At 35.7% G+C, this 22288-nt stretch overlaps 2 protein-coding genes across 2 annotated transcripts; both read right to left on the reverse strand.

Annotated features, from left to right (window-relative positions):
- Positions 1-17362: 17362 nt before the first annotated feature.
- LOC113353050 (leucine-rich repeat extensin-like protein 6) lies at positions 17363-18675 on the reverse strand. Its single transcript, XM_026596771.1, has one exon. The coding sequence runs from the start codon at positions 18640-18642 to the stop codon at positions 17509-17511; it is 1134 nt and encodes a 377-aa protein (XP_026452556.1). The 5' UTR covers positions 18643-18675; the 3' UTR covers positions 17363-17508.
- A 738-nt stretch (positions 18676-19413) lies between these two features.
- On the reverse strand, positions 19414-21967 carry LOC113350746. The gene is made up of 7 exons (XM_026594870.1): positions 21737-21967; positions 21039-21260; positions 20852-20931; positions 20668-20736; positions 20260-20547; positions 19846-20177; positions 19414-19466 (listed from the first exon to the last, which is right to left on the reverse strand). Exons 1-7 carry the CDS (start codon positions 21965-21967, stop codon positions 19414-19416), a joined length of 1275 nt encoding a protein of 424 aa, XP_026450655.1.
- Between the last annotated feature and the right edge of the window lie 321 nt (positions 21968-22288).

The raw sequence follows: 22288 nt of genomic DNA on the forward strand, positions 1-22288 counted from the left end.
ATTCTGCCAGTTAAAAACTTCATTTCCCGCCAAAAACACAAATTCAAATTGTTGAAGAAGGTGCCCCTTATCCAGAGTGCTGGGGTGCGAATATTAATTGGGGTGGAAATAATAACTTTTCTGGGTTCCTCCGGGACATTTCTGGGACGCTTCCGGTGCATTTCTGGGGTGCCTACGGTACATTTCTCCGGGGTGTAAAACACTGCTTTTTGAGCCCATTTCGCCGCAAGGGCTTATTTCTCTAAAATTTCCTACAAGAACACAAAATAACACAATAAGTACTTAATCGAGTCTAACAATACAGAACATTGAGAACAAAATAGACACATAAATGCGTCTATCACATGGCAACCTTGTTGTCAACTTTCTTTCCACTCCTAAGTGTTGTAATAGCATTCACATGATTATAAGATCTTCCTCCTATTTCATGAACTCCTTTAGGATTAGGTTGTGTTTGACTAGGAAACTTTCCATCTTCTCTGTCACTTATAAACTTAGCTATTTGTCCTACTTGAAGTTTTAATTCGGCAAGACTTTGGGAATTATCCTTCATTTCTTGCCTAGTTTCTTGTTGAAAGCTCATGTGGTTCTTTGATAGCATTATGAGATTTTCCTCTAAGGCATAGATCTTTTTCTCGGAAGTGTTCTGAAACTGAGTATGACATGAAGAGTTCTGAAAACCAAATCCTGGGGGAGGCTGAAAATTACTAGATTGGCCTTGATTCTGACCCTTAGACCAAGAAAAATTAGGATGGTTTCTCCAACCAGGAATGTAGGTCTCTGAGTATGGGTCAATCTTCCGACGGTTCTCAAACCTAGCATTGTTATAGACAGTATGAGCTTGCTCTTCACCAACCTGACCTTCCCAAAATGAATTATCGGGCTCTATTCCACAACTAGATACTTGAGAGGCTCTATTAGGTTCAACAAGGGACCAATTTTAGACTGACCCATTTCCAAAGCTTCTAACCTTCTAGACAAAGCAGCAAACTTAGCATCAGACGCAAAACTCGTATCTACCACATTGGTGCTACTTCTATTGACCAAGAGTCTTTTAGGGGGTTCAACACAAGATTCCCACTGTTGGGATTTTTCAGCGATAACTTCTAAGAAGGTAAAAGCATCATCAGCACTTTTACTAGTGAACTCACCAGCGCACATAGACTCAACCATGGCTTTGGTCGAATAGTCTAAACCATCATAAATAATTTGTACGAGTTTCATCTTATCAAATCCATGGTGAGGACACTGAGATAGGAGATCATTGAATCTCTCTAAAAATCTATAAAAAGACTCTCCCTCTTGTTGCACACTAGCACTAATTGTCTGCCTAACAGCTGCAGTTTTATGCTTAGGGTAGAATTTCATATAGAAAGCGGCAAAAATTTCCTGCCATGTTTCAATGGATTCAGATGGTAGGTTTTTCAGCCAGGTCTTGGCTTTATCTCTCAAGGAAAAGGGAAACATCTTAAGTTTCAAGACTTCATCAGTAAGGTCTCTTATTCTAATTGTCCCACAAATTTCCTCAAAGTCCCTAATATGGAAATAAGGGTTCTCATCATCTTTTCCTAAGAATATAGGGATCATCTGGAGAATACTAGGTTTTATCTCGAAATTACCCGTAGTGGCTGGCAATTTAATGCACGAAGCTCGGTTGGTCCTAGTTGGGAACATGTAATCTTTCAAAGTTGCCATCGCTGGCACAACAGAAGTACTAGGGGTACTTTCCTCACTAAGAGACAAATTCTCAAAACTGAAGTTTCCAAAAACAGGGCTCTCAAAAGAACAATCTTCGAGCTCCCTGCTTATATCAGAAGAACTACTAGGTTTTTCGCTAATCAATCGACCTAGAGTATCTCTTTTCCAAGCCTATTAACAAAATCGGGCATACACTAAAAAAAATCAAAAAGAAATAAAAATCCTAACAAGAAGGTTCTAGCAATCACACAGCAGGCTGACTCGACTTTACCACAGCAAACCTAGAGATTTCTAGCAAACAACAAGCATGATGGCTCACTTAGATTGTTTCTAGACTAGCTTCTATATCTCGAAAGGGAATTCTTTACAATTTAAGCAAACCCCTCTGGAATCAATCCGAGTCAAAGTAAGTTGAATCGAGGCGAGGGAAGCTTAGTGGAGCTTTGATACCCGAGGCCTCACCGCAGTACAAGGCGGCGTAGTCACGCATTCAACTCACAGAAACCGTCATGAACTTCGAAGTATGCTAAAAGAATAACCAATATCCTTCGAAATTTTTTCCTAACAAGCTCGATACCCTATAGGTCTCTTTCTAATCAGATTTTAAAGCTTGGGTTCGCGTTAGGTTTTGTTCTCCTAAAGAGGGCAAGAAGGGAGCGGTGATGAAATCCGAACCCTTATCTTGTTTAGGCCAGGCCTTGCCCTTTACTAGGAAAATAAAGACAGTCCGGTTCGTCCTCAAACAATTAGCACCTTAAGGAGTACAGTAACTCGCTTGCAGGGGATTCGCGAGTGTTTCGATTGGACTTACCTCCCGTACCAGACGGGGGATGAACCGTTGTTGTCGACTCGGGACACGACTCCTATGACGTGTGCGAACCCGAGGGGCCGAGGTGATATTGTAATCACCGTCCTTCTCTGCACACAATTTAATATATATATATATATATATATATTTATTTGACCCTTCCGTAGGGTTTTAAAAAAGTAAAGTCCAAGTCCAATTTAAAGTTCAAAAAGAAAAATAAAATAAAATAACAGTTTTCCTCACACACTCTAAAAAAAAATTAAAAACTAAATCCTAAAATTGTCCTCTTTTCTTCTCTTTTCTTTTCTTTTCGCTTTTCGCTTTAAGCTTTTTCCTCTCCAGGTCCTTAGTTTTCACTTCGAACCTGCAAAATAAAGATAAAAAGAAACGTAAAAAGGAACAAACAATTTAAAAAAAAAATAATAAACCTAAAAAAAATTCTACCTAAGCACAGGTCCGCGTCGGCGGCGCCAAAAATTTGATGTATTTTCAAAAGTTGTTGTGAATAGTGGTAAGAACTGGGGTTCTTTTCGAACTTGTGAAGGAGATAAATTTTTTTTAGATTTAAATAAATTTTATAAGTGAAGCAAAATAGCAAAGTGATTGGAATATTTTTGGAGAAACTGGGGCTAAGGATTCCACTTTTTCTACCAATTTAAAATGATATTTCTAATATTATTATGCAAATTTTTCCTTTTAAATAGTTTTAATTATTGCAAAAATGGATTTTATAAAAGAATAAATGTAAGTTAAAAGCATGGAATATCAAAAACTCTAAGTCAAGCATATACCATCAATTAAAATGACAACTATTTAATAAAAATCCTTGGAAAAACTCTTTGTTCAAGGCAAATAATTAAATATAATAAATTGCATAAATAATTAAAATAGAAATTACCCCTTTTTCATTGGCCGAATAGTTTCCTCCGTTGCTCCAGAGGATGGGTTTAGCTCATCATTGTGTAAACTTGCTCAAAATTGATATTCATTGCTCAAACGATGTTTACAAGGATGAAATGGAGAAAAATGATAAAATCGGGTGTTTGCAGCATTTATAACTGTTGCAAACACCGTTACAAAGAACGATATCCCTAAAGTGCAGTAGTATTTAGAATACTACGACCATTTGGTCAGTGTGTTCTTCGCGTTCTTCCCTTCCAGCAGCAGCAGAAACTTTCTTTTCTGGAAGTTTTTCTATCGATTCCCTTGAACTCTGTGTTGCTCTATTCTATCCCCTCAAACTTGCCAACTTTTCTAGTAGACCCAAGGAGCATATTTATACTCAAAAACACGCTGAAATACATCGCTATAACTCCAAATAATCCTTCATTACTCGGGCAGTGAAGAGAATATTTTCTTACCATTTTTGGAATTTCACACGTAAACTTCATTGTAGCATGCTCCAATTCAGCTTATACACGCCTCAGAATTCGTCTAACGCTAGCAGAACTTCTCCATGCACAGCAGAAGCATATTTTTGGTCGTGTTACAGTCCACATACTCTGTTTTGGGCTTGTGAATCACACCGAGAATTCCATCCAAAGTTAATCGATCCTGTCACTCATACTGTGTTTCTTAACCTATATCACATCTCTCTACCAAATTTCAACCATTGAATCGACCCATAACCCTTTCATTTTCTCAATTGAAATTCTTCCAGAACTGTTTAAGTATTTCCCGCCAAAATTCAGAATTTGAATTCTTGAAGATGACTTTCCCCTAACCGTCTGTGGAGTGTAACTAGCAGGTGTTCAACTCAGGTGCCCCTTATAAATTGAGGTGCCCCTTATCCAAAACAGAGAGTCCGAATAACAAATGTCCTCCGGGATGCTCCGCATAATTTTTCGAGCCGATTTTTTCAAAATTATTTATTTCCAAAAAAATACCTACAAACACATAAAACACCATAATAAGGACGAAAACGAGTACTATCAATAGAGACATTGAGGACAATTCAGACACAAAAATGTGTCTACCAGTCTTCTCTTTATAAACAAGAAAATATGATCTCTTTATTTCACCATCCTCAAGAAACCATTACGTTTTCGACAAAACTTATAAACATAGCCTCATCTTCAAACAACCAAGTCTCAGCTATCACTAATCAGATGAAGAATGCAAACATCCATGACATATGTGCAAGAAAAATGAGAATAGCATTTGGTTTCACAAGATCCATCACTGTTTCTACAGAAAAATGGAGTGATACTTTAATTGGAAAGATTTCTTGAAGGACCCAATTTGAAACTGGTACAGTTAGAAAAGAAATTAATACTTTGTGGAATATGTGCTCTAAATAAGAACATTTTCCTTTTCAAGTTTAACTCAAAGGAAATAATAGAATCTATTCTCAAGAAAGGTCCATGGAATGTCAAGAAGTGTCATCTTAATCTTAAAAATTATGATGCCTCTATTCCATTGAAATACTGGTTATTCAATAATCAAGAATGGACTATCCAATTCAAGAATCTTATGCATAGAACACCATTCAGAATTAATAGTGGATGATGCTTTGGAAGAGTTTGGATCAAAACTATGGAACGATCCAACGAACTACAGACCAACAAGCAGCATGATCATGACTACAGTGAAGATTAATCCGAAGAAGCCTCTTTACAGAGAAGTTTGGTGAAATACAGTTGCAGGAGGTGTAACTTGGGTAAGATATCATTGTGAGAGGAAACCACATATCTTGTGCAAGGACTATTATACAATTGATCATGATGACGAAGAAAGCCCTAATACCGCTGATGATTTCATGATAAGAAGATTTGCAAATGAATAATATATTAATCATTGTCAAGAGTTGGCTAGGGCATATGGGAGAAATAACTGATGATCTGGATCTTATGTTAAAGAATACATGTGAAGCAAGCCAGAAACAAATGAACGGTGTATAATAAGAGCAAGATGAGCAAAGAAAAACAAAAAGATCTAGAAACTCTGAAGATGAAACCATAGTTACTACCAGAGTCGCGCCTAAACCTGTGTTACAAAAACATGACTTACATAAGAATATCATTGAGCTCAATACTGGTAAGATCCGTTTGCTTCTCTAATAATCACTTTTTCTCAAAGGAGAACTTTCATGATATGAATGAAACCACTGCTTCTCTAATAATCAATTTTTCTCAAATTTTCATTAGCTCTTTTTTTTCGTCTCTTTTAAAAGTCCCTAGTTTGATAACTTCTTCTAGTAATACTTATCATCTTATCAAAATGAAAATAATTTGTTGGAACTATCAAGGTTTTGCTGGAAATGAAACTAGAGATCATCTTATTTACTTAAATAAACTTCATAATTCAGACATTCTTTTTATCTCTGAAACAAAAATAAATGATGATAAAGTTGTTAAATTCCCTAAGTATCTCACTTTCGTAATATCATATATTCTCCGTATGTTGGTCGTGCTAGTGGAATTGCGTTTTTATAGAAGGATGGTTTTGATCTATAAATAGTTCGTACTAGTGATAACATGGTTCATGCTTTAATTAAAAATGACCCATCTAGAGGTCATGGTTTCTCACCTGAATATATGGTATCTCTTACATAGATGAGCAAGAAGACTAGTGATCTTATATCAAAAGTCTTAGTTTAAGTGTTCACATCCCTTGGGTAGTCATAGGAGACCTTAATATCACTCTTGATCCTTCATAAGATACTGAATCAATCTTCTAATGCTTATACTAGTACCACTATTACCAACTTGATTGGGGAATTCGATCTTTCATATTTAGGTTTTATAAGCAACCCCTTTACTTGGGCTAGTAACAATCATGGGACTGGTAGGATTAAGTCCAGACAAGATAAAGCACTTGTTAATATCATTTGGTTTCTCACTTTTCCGGATGCTACCTTAACTCACTTATATCATAAATGATCCGATCACACTCCCATAATGTTAGACTTACAACACTCTATCTATTAAAGGGAAAAACTGAAAATTTTGGGAACATTGGCTACAACAAGATACATGTAAAGATGAAATTTTGAATGCTTGGAATTCTAATACTTTTGGTTCTGCAACTTTCATACTTAGTAGTAAGTTATCAAATACTAGACATTCATTATCCAAATGGAGTAAGGTTACATTGGTCATATACAGTTCAAGGTAACCTCTCTTCAATATGATTTTTCCAATCTCCAATCTTCAGATGTCCAAGGAAATAATACAACTGAAGTAATGAAACTTGAAAGAGAAATTGACTCTCTTAATGAAATTCATGCTAGCTCCAACAAATAAAAGTCAAGTGACCACTTCTTGAATGATATGTATAAAAACTCCAAATACTTCCATATCATAGAAAAATTAAGAAGAGAAAGAAACATAATTTATTCTCTTAAAGCTTCAGATGACACTTGGTGCAAAGAAAAAAATTACAAGTGCTAGTTACACACTTTCAAAAGATTAGTACTTCTACATCTCTAGCCTAGAGTTATCATTTCATTCACCATATACTAAGTGCATCTCCCCGGAAGATAGTGTCACTCTTACATCCATCCCTAAAATTTTTGAAATCTATGGATATTTAATGTCCATGGATCCATGGACTTCTCCAGGACCAGACGGTCTTCCGCCACGATTCTATCAGTCTTAATGGAATGTGGTGAAAGATGATGTTTGCAAGATGATTAAATATTTCTTCCATTTTGATTTTCTTCTTAAGCAGTTGGATAAAACTAGAGTGAATCTTATACCCAAGTCCAATAATATTCACATACCAGAAGACTTCAGGACTATTGCTCTTTGCAATGTAGTTTACAAGTTAATCTCTGAAAAGATGAGGGTACCAAAATACACAACAATCTTTTAAATATTAACCTATAAGTCTGATACCAAGTGTGATCGTCTAGAACAAAGTCGAGACAATACAGCAACTATGGTATTCACTTTGTATGATCGTCTATGGATATGAAATTGAGACAATATGCCAACAAAGTGATCACTTGATAATAAGTACGGTGTTAAAATGTAACTCTATAGGATCAGTATTAAGTGAATAAGATTAACGTACGTGTGTAATTTACTTAATTATAATAACAACTATAATGCGGAAATAAAGTAAACGATTAGGATATGAAAACTAATATGAAAAACTTCGTCGTCTTCAGATCTTCGTTTGTCTTCAATAATAACCTGCACAACACCACTTGAATCCTCTTGTGATCAATCACACACAGAACGGAGTCTGTTAACAATGGATTATCAAAAAATATCTTTAAATCTTCTAAAGATCCCGTCAATACTTTGATCTAGTTTGAGTGAGCCTTATATCAGAAGAGAAGGTTCTTAAGAATAAACAAACTAGGTGCAATCAAAGTTTCAACAACCGTTAGTCAATCAAATCAATAATTGAAAACTACAATAACAATGTAATTATCTAGTTTCCCACCAACGGTACTCGTAGAGATTCTTGATTCCACACAAGTCTTTAAACGAGCGGTCGTAAGTGATTTCGCCTAATCAGGGTACTTTCTTCTCCAGATAGACGGCTCCACACCAAGGTTGTTTGGACAATAAGGAAATTCCAAAACTACAAATATTCTCAAGATATTCACATTAAAGTACCTAATTTCGTTTTTCCTATTTCCAATTAATTACCAAACCATATTTTCGAAAAATCTCTTAGAAAACTTCTATTATTAGTCTAGCACATTAACTAATAATATTTTCCAGAGGATATGCTTTAATTGCTGGTAAAACATATATTATGAAAATCATAATTAAATGCTTTCCAATTTTTCGGACCAGAGATCACCTTGAGTATCAAGGAATATCTTTGAACAATTAATGATAAAAGTTATGTACATGTTCAAATATGTCGACATATAGAAGTTTCTCAGCAAACCCTAATTCCAAGCTTCACACAAAACATAACGAGATATGTGAATATTGGAAACTCGATTTTTCTACTTGGGATCGGTTGTACCAACCTCACAATGTAAGTTTTGATCGTTTATACCATGCTTCCCAAACCAATTTGTTGACCGGTTACACCTTGATTCCCAGAGGTATCTTGTGATCGGTTACACCTTACTTCCCGAGTTAGCTTGTGATCGGTTACACCTTGGTTCCTGATTAAAGATTTTTCGTGGGTTGTAGTAATGAGGTTCAAACTCTCGGACTTGTGAAGATTAAATTTAAAGGTTTAATAAAATTATATACAAAATTATTAACAATGGGTGCGAGAGGTAACCAAGACACTAGATTCCACTATTATGCAAAATTGAATGATAAATATTTCAAAACTCTATTCAATTCATAAGTCCTCTTTTATCTTTAATTCACTATCAATCATACAGATTCTCAAACATTATTTGTAAACCTTAAGCATAGATTATCAAGAGATTAAACCAAGCATAACCTATCAAACTGAATAACAAATAATTAAGACAATCATTCAAATAATTTAAAACTCTGCAAAAGCAGCGATTAGGTGAATTATATAATTAAATGAAATAGTTAACCATTTATGTTGCGTGAATAGCTTCCTCCATTGCCTTGGTTACGAGGGAATTAACCGCTCATCATGTTGGAAAACCTCTCAAAATATTTCATTGATGCTCAAAAATGGTTTACAAATGATGAGAATATGAGAAATACAATAAAACCGGGTTTGTAACAATTATATTTGTTACAAACCAGAGAACTACGACCCTCAGTGACAAAATAAGACTGCTGCAGCTGTGTCGCAAACGCTGTAGCAAATAAGTCTGCCTTATGTACGACCCACATGTGTGAGTCGTTATTTCTGTAGAAAAACGACTGTTGGTGCAGGTCCGTTCTTCGTGTTCTTCATGTTCTTCAGCAGCAGCAGCAGCAGAAACCGAGTTTGGGAAAACTCGAATTTCTTCTTCTCTGGCTCTCCTCAGCCCCCCAGACTCTCGACACCCTCTCTAGTAGACCCAAAGAGCCTATTTATACCAAACAACAGCTCCAAATCTCGCCAATAACTCCAATATAATTCTTCATTATGCGAGCAGTGAATAACAATATTTTCCGAATATTTTCTTACCAAACTTGGAATTTCTTTCGTAAACTTCCTCCCTCCACGCTCCAAATCGATTCTTCACGACCCAAAGTGATGCTTGAGCCATTCCACATCATCAGAACACGTCCATAACTCTCCATGACGCGTGATTATCATCCTCCAGTGCATGCTTGCCCTGTTTTGAACTCGAGAATCAAAACACGTATTCCAGCCAAATTTGATCGAAACCACCACCCAAACTTTGTTCCTTATGCCAAATCACATCTTTCTGCCAATTTTCAGCGATTGAATCGCACTCTAACCAATTCATTTTGACAATCAAAATTCTGCCAGTTGAAAACTTCATTTCTCGCCAAAAACACAAATTCAAATTGTTGAAGAAAGTGCCCCTTATCTAGAGTGTTGGGGTGCGAATATCAATTGGGGTGGAAATAATAATTTTTCTGGGTTCCTCCGGGACATTTCTGGGACGCTTCCGGTGCATTTCTGGGGTGCCTACGGTACATTTCTCCGGGGTGTAAAATACTGCTTTTTGAGCCCATTTCTCCGCAAGGGCTTATTTCTCTAAAATTTCCTACAATAACACAAAATAACACAATAAGTACTTAATCTAGTCTAACAATACAGAACATTGAGAACAAAATAGACACATAAATGCGTCTATCAGTTCCCAGAGAAATTTGTGACCGATTACAATTAACTTCCCAAATTAGCTTGTGACTGGTTACACCATGCTTCCAAAAGGTAGCTTGTGACTGATTACAACTAACTTCCCCAATGTAGCTTGTGACCAGTTACACCATGCTTCACAAAGTAGCTTTTGACCGATTACAACATGCTACACAAGATAGGCTATGACCGGTTATACCTCAAATCTCAACAAGTTAAGGTAGGTTCTATCTTTTCATCTTATATTGGTCAATCAAAATATTTTCAATAAAGAACTTGACCAATCATGATTTCCTTTCGATTATGAAACTAATACATGTGTATCTTCCTCTCTCCGGGAACCAATAAACCTCAAGCTAAGTTGAGGGAAGAATCCTATATTAGGAAGGAATCCTTATTTGGACAGAATTCCTAGTTGGGAGAGGGTTTTGTTTTAGACAATACTTTTAGTCAGGAAATATATTCTTAAGAGGTTGGGAAACCAAACCAAAGTAAGGAAGTATACCTAGATAAGGTAATACTTCCTAGACAAGGTAATATTCCTAGAAATGGAAATATACCTAGAAAAGGAATTAGTATTAGAAAGGGAAATAGTTCCTAGAAGTTTTGAGAAACCAAACCGAAAGCTATTAATAGAGATGTTTATCTCATAGCTAAGACAATCTAGAGAGTGTGGTTTTACCCCTAGAAAAGGAGGTTTAACATGCACGCATAGAGAGAAGTTTGTGAGGCAATTGATTATTGCAAAAGCAAGCTTAGCAAACAGTTTAAGGTTGATCAACTGTTTAGAGAGATTGTGAGCGTAACAAAGAGAGAGTTATAATAGTTTTCTTGTTCATGATCTAGAGAAGATATATTTTTTCGAATTACTACTTTGTGTCTTCTGTTTCTAGCTTCCATCTATTATTATTCTGAATTCCGCCTCTATAATAATAGTCACCGAGGTACAGATATCAATACGTATTAGAAACAATTTCATATATGTACTTCCTTTAAACAAATGTTATAAAACACTGTTTCCTAGGGTGAAATCATACCTATATCTTACGCATAATCAAGAGACTGTATACAAATATTATGTTGATGTTGTATTTACGAAGTTCCAAAAGATAAGCATTTATACTTCGTAATTGATTCATTAAATTCCTTAACACTTTGATCATAATGATATGACCAAGTCTAACCACTAGAGTATTTATATACAGCTTCACATGTTATGTTTTCAATATAATCCGACTTGAAATATACATTAAGAATGGAAGCAATACCAATCCAATATTACTAACCTCAAGTGGAAGGATTATGTCCTCGTTGTAGTCGTTACTTCTTAATATTCTTCAGGTCTTCGGAGTAATACTTGTACTCTCAATATTCCTATACTTTCTAGTCTCACCTAAACGAAGATGACTCTATTATTTAATCAAGCGACTTTAGATGAGTTTTGATACTAAAATATGACAACCAAACTTGATATACCAACGCTTGGTGGGTTCAACCGAGCTATGCTCTAAAAATCTCTAAGTTAATTTCCCTAAGACTTAAGAAACATATAGTGAATATTTTCTCTCATATGCAGTCGGCCTATGTTCCTGGAAGGTTAATATCTAAAAATATTTGTTTGGTTTACGGATTACTGCAGGCAATGAAGAAGGAAAAAGGAAGAACTGGCTATCTTTCTCTGAAGATGGATATATCAAAGGCGTGATAGGTTAGAATTGGTTTTCTTGATAGAAGTTCTTAAGAAATTCTCTTTTGATGATAAACTCTGCCAACTTATCTCAATACGACTCAGATTGAAATCATGCTCAATGGCTCTCCTACTCAAGCTTTCAATCCATCAAGGTGAATACGATAGGGGGGCCATATATCCCCATACCTATTCATTCTTGCAATGAAATATTTTTCAAGATATCTACTCACTATGAGTTAACTCATCAATTGACAGTTATGAAGATCTCTAAATCAGCCCCTAAAATCAACCACTTATTATTTGCAGATAACTGTCTGCTTTTTTTGCAAAGCAAACTTTGATCAAACCAATAAGCTACTTGAAGTTATAAATATGTTTAGTGCATGCTCAGGAAAGCTACAAGTCAACATTATTTTTAGAAAGAATGTAAGTCCTTCATGCTGCCAAGGCATAAATGGCATAACGCAAGTTAGACAACTTGGTATCAAAGAAGAGAAATATATGGGGTTACCTTTTTTTGTTAGCAGAAACAAGAAAATACCATTTGCTACATTAATAGACAAGATGTAAAACAAACTGTCTAAGTAGAGGTGCATCAACATGTCTGAAATGGTCATTAATGGTTAAAAATGTAACCAATACTCCAATTCACCATATGATAAGCTTTAAACTTCCAGATTCAACTATATCCAAGATGAACTCAACACAGCAGGCATTCTGGAGAAACAAAAAGTCCAACAAAGGTAAGTACTTCATCTCTTAGAGGAATGTAAATAAACCTAAAGAAGAAGGATGATTAGGGTTTAAATACTTTCATATCTTCAAAAATGCTTTATTAGCAAAGTCAGCTTGGAAAATATGCACATATAGTACTTGTATATGTTCAAAGTCATTCAAAGTAAAATACTTTCCAGATGGTAAAGTCTTCAATCTCAGCAAGAAAAACAATACTACATGGTCTTGGAGAAGTATTTCTTCAGAACTCAATTTCATTTAAAAGTACAACTGCTGAGTGTAGGTTATGGAAAGAACATCTTGATCTGGGTGCACAGATGGATATCGGAGCTAGATGCTACACCTTTTCCAAAACAAGGGTTACTAATCATCAACAAGTTATCTATGTCCATCAAATTTTTGATGAATATTCGGTTTCCTGGGATACCAGTTTCTTATTTAATTAATATGGGCCTTAGAGAGAAGTGAAAATTTTACACTAAAGTCGGCATACAAAAAGATGTTTGAAGAATCTAATCATCAAAATACAGTGGATCCTAGAATGCAATCGATATTCAAGAGGCTATGGAAATTACCTACTATCCCAAGAGTTAACCAGATTTTATGGAAATGCATCAAGAATATTCTGCCCACAAGAGACAAATTAATAAGCGTGATTCAGGACTTGGCTGCAAGTTGACTTTTTTTGTTCTCAGGTGCAAGAATCTCCATCTCACATTATTAAAGAGTGTGTGGTTTCTAAGGTTGTCTGGTTTTTAATTATGGGTCTGCAACTCAATAACAATGTCTCTCTGTAAGATTGGGTTTTAGTGAGGAAGACATGATAAGATTTGCTATTATTTCCTGGACAATCTGGACATCTAGGTGTAATAAAGTCTTTCAAGGAAAAGATTTCTCTCCAAATCAGATCATTGCTGCTTGTAGGAAAAATACAGCTGATCACGAGTCTAACCCTAAACAAAATAAACTTTCCACTTCTTAAGTTAATAAGGAAAATATCCTTTGGATTCCCCCTCTTATTGGGAGTCTTAACTATCAATTGTGATGGTAGTTTTCATACTTTTACAAATTCAGATGGTATTGGTCCAACTCTTCGTAATTTTGCAGGAAAGCACAGGGGCTCAAAAGACATCTATTTAACAGAAGTTTGCAGAGCATGCGGAATGTAGGGGTCTATGGGAAGCAACTAAATGGTCAAAAGATTTAGGACTGATAGCAATAATGTTAAGCATAGCTCGGTTGAACCCACCAAGTGTTGGTATGTCAAGTTTGGTTGTCATATTTTAGTAACAAAACTCATATAGAGATACTTGATTAAATAGTAGAGTCAACTTCGTTTAGGTTAGACTAGAAAGTCTAGGAATGTTGAGACATACAAGTATTACTACGAAGACCTGAAGAATGAGAAGAAGTAACGACTACAACGAGGACATCATCCTTCTACTTGAGGTTAATAATATTGACTTGAACTTGTTTCCATTCCTAACGTATCTTTCAAGTCGTGCTATATTGAAAACATAACATGCCAAGCTTGTATATAAATAATACTCTAGTGGATAAACATGATCATAATAGTATAGTCATAGTATTAAGGAATTACATTACGAAGTATAACACTTATCTTTTGAACTTCATAGATATGACATCGACATAATCTTGTATATAGTTTTATGATTATGTGTATAGGTTTATGGTGAAGATTTCATCCTAGGAAACAATGTTTTACATTTTTTAAGGAATTAGGTTCGTGAACTTGTTTCGTGAATTGAAAGGGAAATCAATAGGTATATTGGTCCGGCTATTCATTACATATTCTTCGGATGACCAATATGTGTGAGTTGGTAGAACCGATCTTAACTCAGGTTATGTATCTTGGTTTAACCGATCACAATACCTAAACTTATGATTTGGTATGACCGGTTCTGGTAATTGGTGCAACCGATCTTAAGTAATCACCATGAGATGGTATGATCGATCCTTGTAATTGGTGTGACCGATTCTGGTAATTGGTGTGATCGATCATAAGAGGTTGTGTGACCGATCCTTGTAATTGGTATGACCGATCCTAGTGACTGGTATGGCCGATCACAAGTAGGTACCATGTTTAGGTAGAACCAATCCATGTGATTGGTATAATGTATGTGACTTGGTAGGACCGATCACAACTAACCATTGTGACTTGGTATGACCGATCACATTGTAGTCTTGGAATTTTGGTAGAACCAATTCTAAACTTGTTTGGAAGTGTGGTAAAACAGACGGGATCTTTAGAATTGTTGTTAGATCTAAAGACATCTTGTGATAATCCACTGTTAACAGACTCCGTTCTGTGTGTGATTGATCACAAGAGAATTCAAGTGTTGTTGTGCAGGTTTTTGAAGGCAATAGAAGATGTGAAGACGAAAAAAATTCTTATTAGTTTTTGTATCTTGTGGATTTAGTGCACAAATCTGGATCGACTGCGATCCAACTAGTTTATCTATGATAGATTTGATTGATTAGTTGCATGAGATTGGCATCAGTTTATAGTTTCTCGTTAGGATCTATACTGATTGATCAAACCAGACAAAGGAGTTTATTAGATTAAACATAAGAGACTTTGTCAACAACTCACATATCTTCTAGAAAGATTGATTAGAGTGGTTGCCAAACAAATTCTTCTGTTGCTGTTTGGAATTCGATCCAAAGGAATTGCTATTCACGTGCGTGACTCTAGAAGTCGAAGGCGCAGGGATACTTAGGGAACTAAGTAGCTAGGGGTAGTCTGCTTGGTCTCAACTATACAAAGTTGGTATTTGATTTTGTATAGCGGCTTAATTCTGAGAGTATTCAAAACTGGATTAGGTCCCGGGGTTTTCCTGCATTTGAGGTTTCCTCGTTAACAAAATCTTGTTGTGTCTTTTACTTTGTTTTCAACATTATAATTATTATTATAATTAATTAAAATACACAAGTACGTTAACTCCGTAATACTTGATATTGATCTTATAGAGTTTCGGTTATTTCCGAACCTATTATCAAGTACACACTTTGTTGTCGTATCGTCTCGATCTTGTATCCATAGTCAATCACACAAGTGATCTTGTTTTTAGTATTGTCTCGATCTCACGAAGTGTGAACCGAATTGTCGTATTGTCTCGACTCTGTCCATAAACGATCACATTCGTTAGAAGACTTATAGGTTAATAAATAAAAGATCGTGGTGTATTTGGATACCCTCGTCTATTTTCAGGTAAACTTTGAACTAAACGCTAAACTAGTAGTGGACGGAGTGAATAATGAGTCTCGACACAGACTGGAAACTTCATAATTTGATTCTCGATATCAGAGATGTTTTTAGTTTTTTTACCTCTTGGCAATGTTATTATGTGCCTAAAGAGATCAAGCCTTCTGTTCAAGATACCCTCTTATCTACGCCAATACTACCACAAAGAACTAGACAATTATGAGATGTGCACAAACTCTTTCTAATAGTGGAGCTTGGAATTTGTGTCTCGAAAGAAGACTCTACAATAATCAGATAGAAGAAGTCTCTTCCCTCATTCCTATCATTGAGAATGTTTCGTTGGGTTCAGGTGAAGATTTAATCCATTGGTCGGTCGACAAATCTGGAAATTTCAGTGTGAAGTCGACTTATGCTTGGTTTAACAAAGATCGTGAAATAGTAACCAATATATAGTCCAGGGCTTGCCACACAAAATAGGATTCTTTCTTTGGCGGGTCTATCATAATAAGATTGCAACAATTGACATTCTACGCAAAAAAACGTACTTTGGTAATCAACATTTGTCTCTTTTGCCGCAAAATAGACGAATCGGCTATGCAGTTTCTTCCTTATCCGAGCTTGGACTGGGTTATGCCCAATTGTATTGACCTTATTATCAAGGGATGGAGGTTCGAAAACTTGACAGTTGCTGGTCATGTGCTTTGGAAGGTCCTTCCAGCGACGATCTCATGGATAATCTGGAGGAATGACGAATCGGAACGAGCTAGTCTTTGAAAACGGAATGTTCAATGTGAAAAAACTTATAAAACAAATCAAAACTCAAGCTTTTTACTGGTGCAAAAACCATCGAGCTATGTAAGGGATTCATCTTGACAGTGTTATATGACTTATGTCCAATTGTGGCCAATTTTATGTAAATTAAGTAGATCTTTTTCTTTTGGGTATTGGGGTTCAGGGGGTTGTGTGATTTGTTTGTCGTGTGATTTTGTTTTCTTTGCTTATTTTTGATAAGCTTTTTCGATATGTTTGCTTTTGTCGAGGAAAAAGAAATTATGTGCCTGAAAAGAGAAAGAAAATAACATACTCCCTCCGTTCTTTTTTAATATGCCAGTTTTGTTTTTAGCGAAATTTAAGGAAATTAAGAGAACTAATCATTGAAAGTGGTCCTCATGACACTTGTCAATAAAAGAAGTGAAGTGAAATGGTCCCCATGACACTTGTTAGCAAAAGAAGTAAAGTGAAGTGGTCCACATGACACTTGTCATCAAAAGAAGTTAAGAGAAAAGTGGTCCCAAAAAATTAAAATAACATTTGACTTTTCCAATTAGAAAACTGGCCTATTTTTTTGAAACTTTTATTTATAGAAACTGGCCTATTAAAAAAAACGGAGAGAATATGTTTTTCCGAAACATGCTAGTGTTGGTAAAGTGTCTAGAGTTTGGTCTACTCCTCCTCCAAGTTTTATCAATACTAATGGAGGAGGAAACTTATTTTAGCTCTTCATCATGATTAATATCAATCATTTCTTTCTGTTTCAAAAAAAGAAAAAAAAGGAATGTTTATCAAGTGAACTACGTACTGTGCATCTATCATAAAATGGATTACATTCATTTGGCATTTTATACAATCAATACCAAAGTAAAGACAAACAAAACCTGCCATAAAATAGTACAATGATTGATTTATGGTCTATGGAGGTGGTGCTATATATGGCGGAGGTGGAGGTAAATGACTTGTTGAACAACCGAATGCAGCACAATCCACAGGGTGCGAAAGAACCGATGAACAATCCTCCTCTGATCGCTGTAATGGTTGTTCTGGAAAACAGTTCTTTCTATTATCCTTAGCAGGTAGCTCCAAACAGCTTGGTGCATCGCCATCGAAATAATTATACGAGTATGTAAAATTTCCCAATTTCGGTAGAGAACAAATACTTGGTGGGATATCTCCTGAAAATTTGTTGTGTCCAACATTTAGTTGCTCCAAACTCTTCATATCACCCATCATCTCAGGCAGTGGCCCAACAAAATTGTTGAAACTTATGTCGAAAACGGTCAACTTATTCAAATTTCCAATATCTGGAGGTAAACATGAATGCAGCCCATTGTTCATAAGAATAATCTCATTCAGTGTTCGCGTCATTTTTTCCATGTCGGGAGGGAAACAACCTTTAAGTTTGTTATTTGCCAATACAAGCACGGAAACAGTCGAGTTGGCGAAGTTATCCGGGATAGTGAACCGAAATTTGTTGTCGTTTATAAAGAGCGCATCGAGTTTCATATCAAAGAGCTTGGAAGGAACTTTGCCTTCGAATTTATTAAATCGAATATCAAGAAATTTGAGTGAAGGTAGACAAAGTACTACCGAAGGGAACTTACCTGCAAATCTATTGTTACTGATATCCAACTCAAATAAAAGACGAAGCCTTCTAAAAGTTTCAGGAATGGTTCCGCAAAATCTATTCGAGTTGATGTGAAAAAGGGCGAGATCGGTAAGAAGACCAAGTTCACGTGGTAATGAACCAGCAATGTTTTGATGGTTGAGATCAATTCCCGCAACTGTTTCAATGTAAGGATTATCAAGTGCTGGTGCACAAAAAACACCATTGTAGCTGCAGACATCGGGTCCATACCAATTCGATGTAAACTTCTTTGGATCAGATATAATTGCATGTTTCCATGCTTGAAGAGATTTGTAAGCACTTCTGAGTCTAGGATTTGGGAAATGATGTTGTTGGTGAGCTTGATGAGAGGGTATTCGAGCTAAGCAAAGAACAAGGATAATGCCTAACAGACCAAAATGAAGAAATGGCTGGTTTCTCATTTTTGTGTTCTTCTGATATAATCTAACTAGTTTCAATTGGAAGGGAGTTATAGAGATTATATATGGAACTAGAGAATAACTTAATCAAGAATGACGACATGACGGTTTGTGACGGTCGATGGAAACGGCATTGACAATGTCTAACTTGACCTTTTTTTTTTCCTCCAAAAACTAAAACCAACTTGGAGTAAAATACTAATTGACTGGGTGTTGATTCTGGTATTCCAGACAGACTGATCCAAACTTCATATTTACTCTTCAACAACACAAGATAAAAGAATCAAAAGAGCATATATTATCTACAATTTTTAAGACAATAAAAATAATTGATTGACTATATATGTTGCACTTGCAGTACTGGGTAAAAAAATCGAATTTAGCTTGCTTGTTTTTCTGTTCTTTCTTTTTCGTTTTACCTAAGGGTGCACACGGTACGGTTCGGCTCGATTATTGTCAAGACCGAGTACCTGTACCTCCCTATCCCCGGTTCCAAAATTTTGGACCGGTTACTTTTTTCAATATATTAAGCAATATCTCAATCAAAGAACAAAGTAACAACCTAAAAGTAGCAATAATTATACTAGCAAACCAAAGTGTCAAACAACCAAAGTGTTGACAAGTAGCAGTAGCACACTAACTGACAAACAACCAAAGTCTTAACAAAATAACAAGTACTCAAGTAGCAGTAGCACAAACACATATACTGATGACTGACCAACAACTAATAGAAAGTTAGTTGAAGTTGTAGCATGGCTGAAGTGTTGTGGAGATCTATTCCACGGCTCCACAGGTGGTGGCATTATTTTTGATAGGACCCAGTAACTCTGCAATAAAAAGTAACAACAAGTTAGGCAGTTAGTAACTATTACTAAAAAAAGTAATAAGGAAAAAGAAATTTGTGAATAGAATATGTTACTTCTTCAACTTCGACATCGTCATCTGGTATGTAGTCGCATAAAAGATCAAGTTGTATTGACTTCCTTAGCCATCTTTGTGTGCAAAGCAATGCCTCAACTGTCCTTGTAGATAAATAGCTTCTACAAGGACTTAACACTCGCTTTCCTGTGCTAAAAGCAGATTCAGAGGCAACATAAGACATGGGAGTGGATAGTATGTCCTTAGCCATATGTCCAAGTATCTTATACTTGTTACCGTTGGTCTTCCACCAACCCAATAAGTCAAACTCATCATCATCATCATCACCATCTTCTCCTTCACCTTCTTCAAACTTGTCTATCAAATATTTATCCAACTCTGTTTTTCCCACATCATCATCTGGGTTGCTCTTGAACCTCTTACTCCTTGACATCAACTCTTTCATACGACTTGGGCCTGCCCCTGATTTACTCACCACTAATTTGTCTTGTCCCTGCATAGAAGTACTTGACTCCTCCTCATGAAATGAATACACATCCTTATATTCTTCAAATAGAATCTTAAAATCCAATAACACACCCCTCATAACAAGTTCAACCTTTGGAGACTTCTTCCCATACAAACACTCAAGATCAAATTCTAGTCCTTTTTCTTTCTCTCTAGGATCCAAAAACATGGCAAAAAAAAGTTATAGAGTTCATCTTTGCATAATCACCCCAATATTTGTTATACTTCTTAAACATTTTGGCAGCCATAGTTGCAATAAAAGGATCTTCATCTACATTATCTCTAAACTCAACTAGTTGTTCATAAATGAGAACTAATTGCCATAAGAATGTATGTGTTGTTACCTTAGTTAGGGCTGAAAATGCAACAGTGGCATCAAAGAATACCTTCAAACATTTCACAAGGTCTCTGGCAAAGATCCAGTCCTCTTGACATGGAGCAGGTTTCTTCACTATAGCATTCTTTTTCTTTTGTGCCTTCTTCTTGCCTTTCACATCATCTTCTCCTTCTTGTTCTTCTTCACTAAATTCTTCTTCTTCTTCACCAATATTAGGATCAATATCAAAATCATTAGCATCGGTTAAATATTTCTCATTGTCTTTAGTGGGGATATAAAACAACTTCTGATATTCCTTATCATACCTTTCTAACCTAGTGAAAGCTCTTTCAAACACTAGTGCAGCCTCTAGCATCAAGAATGTGTTGTTCCGCCTAGTCTTAACATCTAATATCAATGCTATCTTAGACTTTATTCCAACTAAAATTTGCACAATGCCCAAGCTTAGCCAACCTAGATGGAGAACCCTTTATATACTTGACAACTGACCTTATTCTTGCAATTGATTTGTTGTAGACCCTTACATCATCTTTTACAACAAGTGCAATTACATGAGCTGCATACCTTACCTGAAAAGATGTAGATTCATACAAGTATTAGATTTTTGTACAAAGTAATAACTAATAAACACAATTCTAACTAGGAAGTAAAAAAAAAATCATATACATATACTTACATGCAAATACTTAGCTCTCTCTTCTGCCCATGTCATTGAAACAATACTAGTGGTCAAATAATCAATTGCTACCTTGTTGGCACTAACATTATCCAAAGTGACAGAAAAAACATCTTTAAGCCCCCAATCAGACAAGCACTTCTCCAACATCTCACCAATATCAATTCCTTTGTGACCACTAACCTCACAATACATAATAATTCTCTTTTCTAACTTCCAATGCTGATCAATAAAGTAAACTGTTACACAAATGTAGTTGAAATTATTTGGTGAAGTCCATGTTTCTGTTGTCAAACTAACCCTCTGCTTTCCTGACTTGAACTAAGTTTTCAACTTCTCTTTCTCATCTACATACATTTCTAATAAACATCTGTAAACAGTCATTCTACTTGGTACAACAAATCTAGGCTCTAAGACATGCATCATTCTCCTAAAACCTTCACCCCCAACTGCTCTAAAGGACATCTCATCAATTATAATAAACTCAACAACTGCCCTTTTACATTTGTCTTGAATGAAAATAGTAGAGACTAACTGACCTTCATCCTCACCCAGTGTTGCAGGTTTTAATGACAGAGTTTGTTGTCCTTTTGGCTTTGGCTTGTTAGGATTCTACTTGCATCTGTTAAAGTGCTTCCACATTCCACTTGTACCATTCCTTCCAGTATGAGCCTTTATTATCTTCTTGCAGTAATTACATTCAGCTTCTTTAACATTCTTCCTAGTGAAATGATTCTAAATGTCAGAAGTATCTTATTCTTACCACCAATTTGAGTAGAAGTAGCTTCTACATCTATTGCTGCTGGCTCTGTTGCTCCATCTGTTGGTTGGATAGAGGATCCAATAACTGTTTCTGTAGTAGTTGTAGGTGTAGCATCTGAAGCAGGTGTAGGAGTAGCTGTTCCATGAGCTTGACTTGATGCATCCATGCTTGAGCTTGATCACTGCGAAATCACAAATAAACATTCACATATATCATACACTTATAAAGAGAAGAAGAAATAAGTATTGAAATACATTCACATTTTCAGGGCTTTCATACATTCATACTTATAAAGTGACGAAGAAATAAGAACTGAAATGGCGAACCTCAAAGGAAATAAAAATTAAGAACTGAAAATAAAGTCTAGTATTGTTTTATACATATAAAAATTCATAAACATTAAAGACATTGTTCATAAACATTAAAGACATCATAGTTCTAAGCATTAAGCATAACTGCATAAGTTCTAAGCATTAATTATGTGAGC

This window comes from Papaver somniferum, chromosome 2, assembly GCF_003573695.1.
Source record: "Papaver somniferum cultivar HN1 chromosome 2, ASM357369v1, whole genome shotgun sequence".
NCBI classification, from domain to species: domain Eukaryota; kingdom Viridiplantae; phylum Streptophyta; class Magnoliopsida; order Ranunculales; family Papaveraceae; genus Papaver; species Papaver somniferum.

Coding starts and splice junctions, on each gene's coding strand:
- LOC113353050 (XM_026596771.1), bottom strand. CDS start 18,642: ATGAGAAACCAGCCATTTCTTCATTTTGGTCTGTTAGGCATTATCCTT.
- LOC113350746 (XM_026594870.1), bottom strand. CDS start 21,967: ATGGATGCATCAAGTCAAGCTCATGGAACAGCTACTCCTACACCTGCT. Junction 21,261..21,736: donor GAATGTTAAAGAAGCTGAAT/GTAATTACTGCA, acceptor TTTATTGATCAG/CATTGGAAGTTAGAAAAGAG. Junction 19,467..19,845: donor AGAAGGTGAAGGAGAAGATG/GTGATGATGATG, acceptor TTTTTATTGCAG/AGTTACTGGGTCCTATCAAA.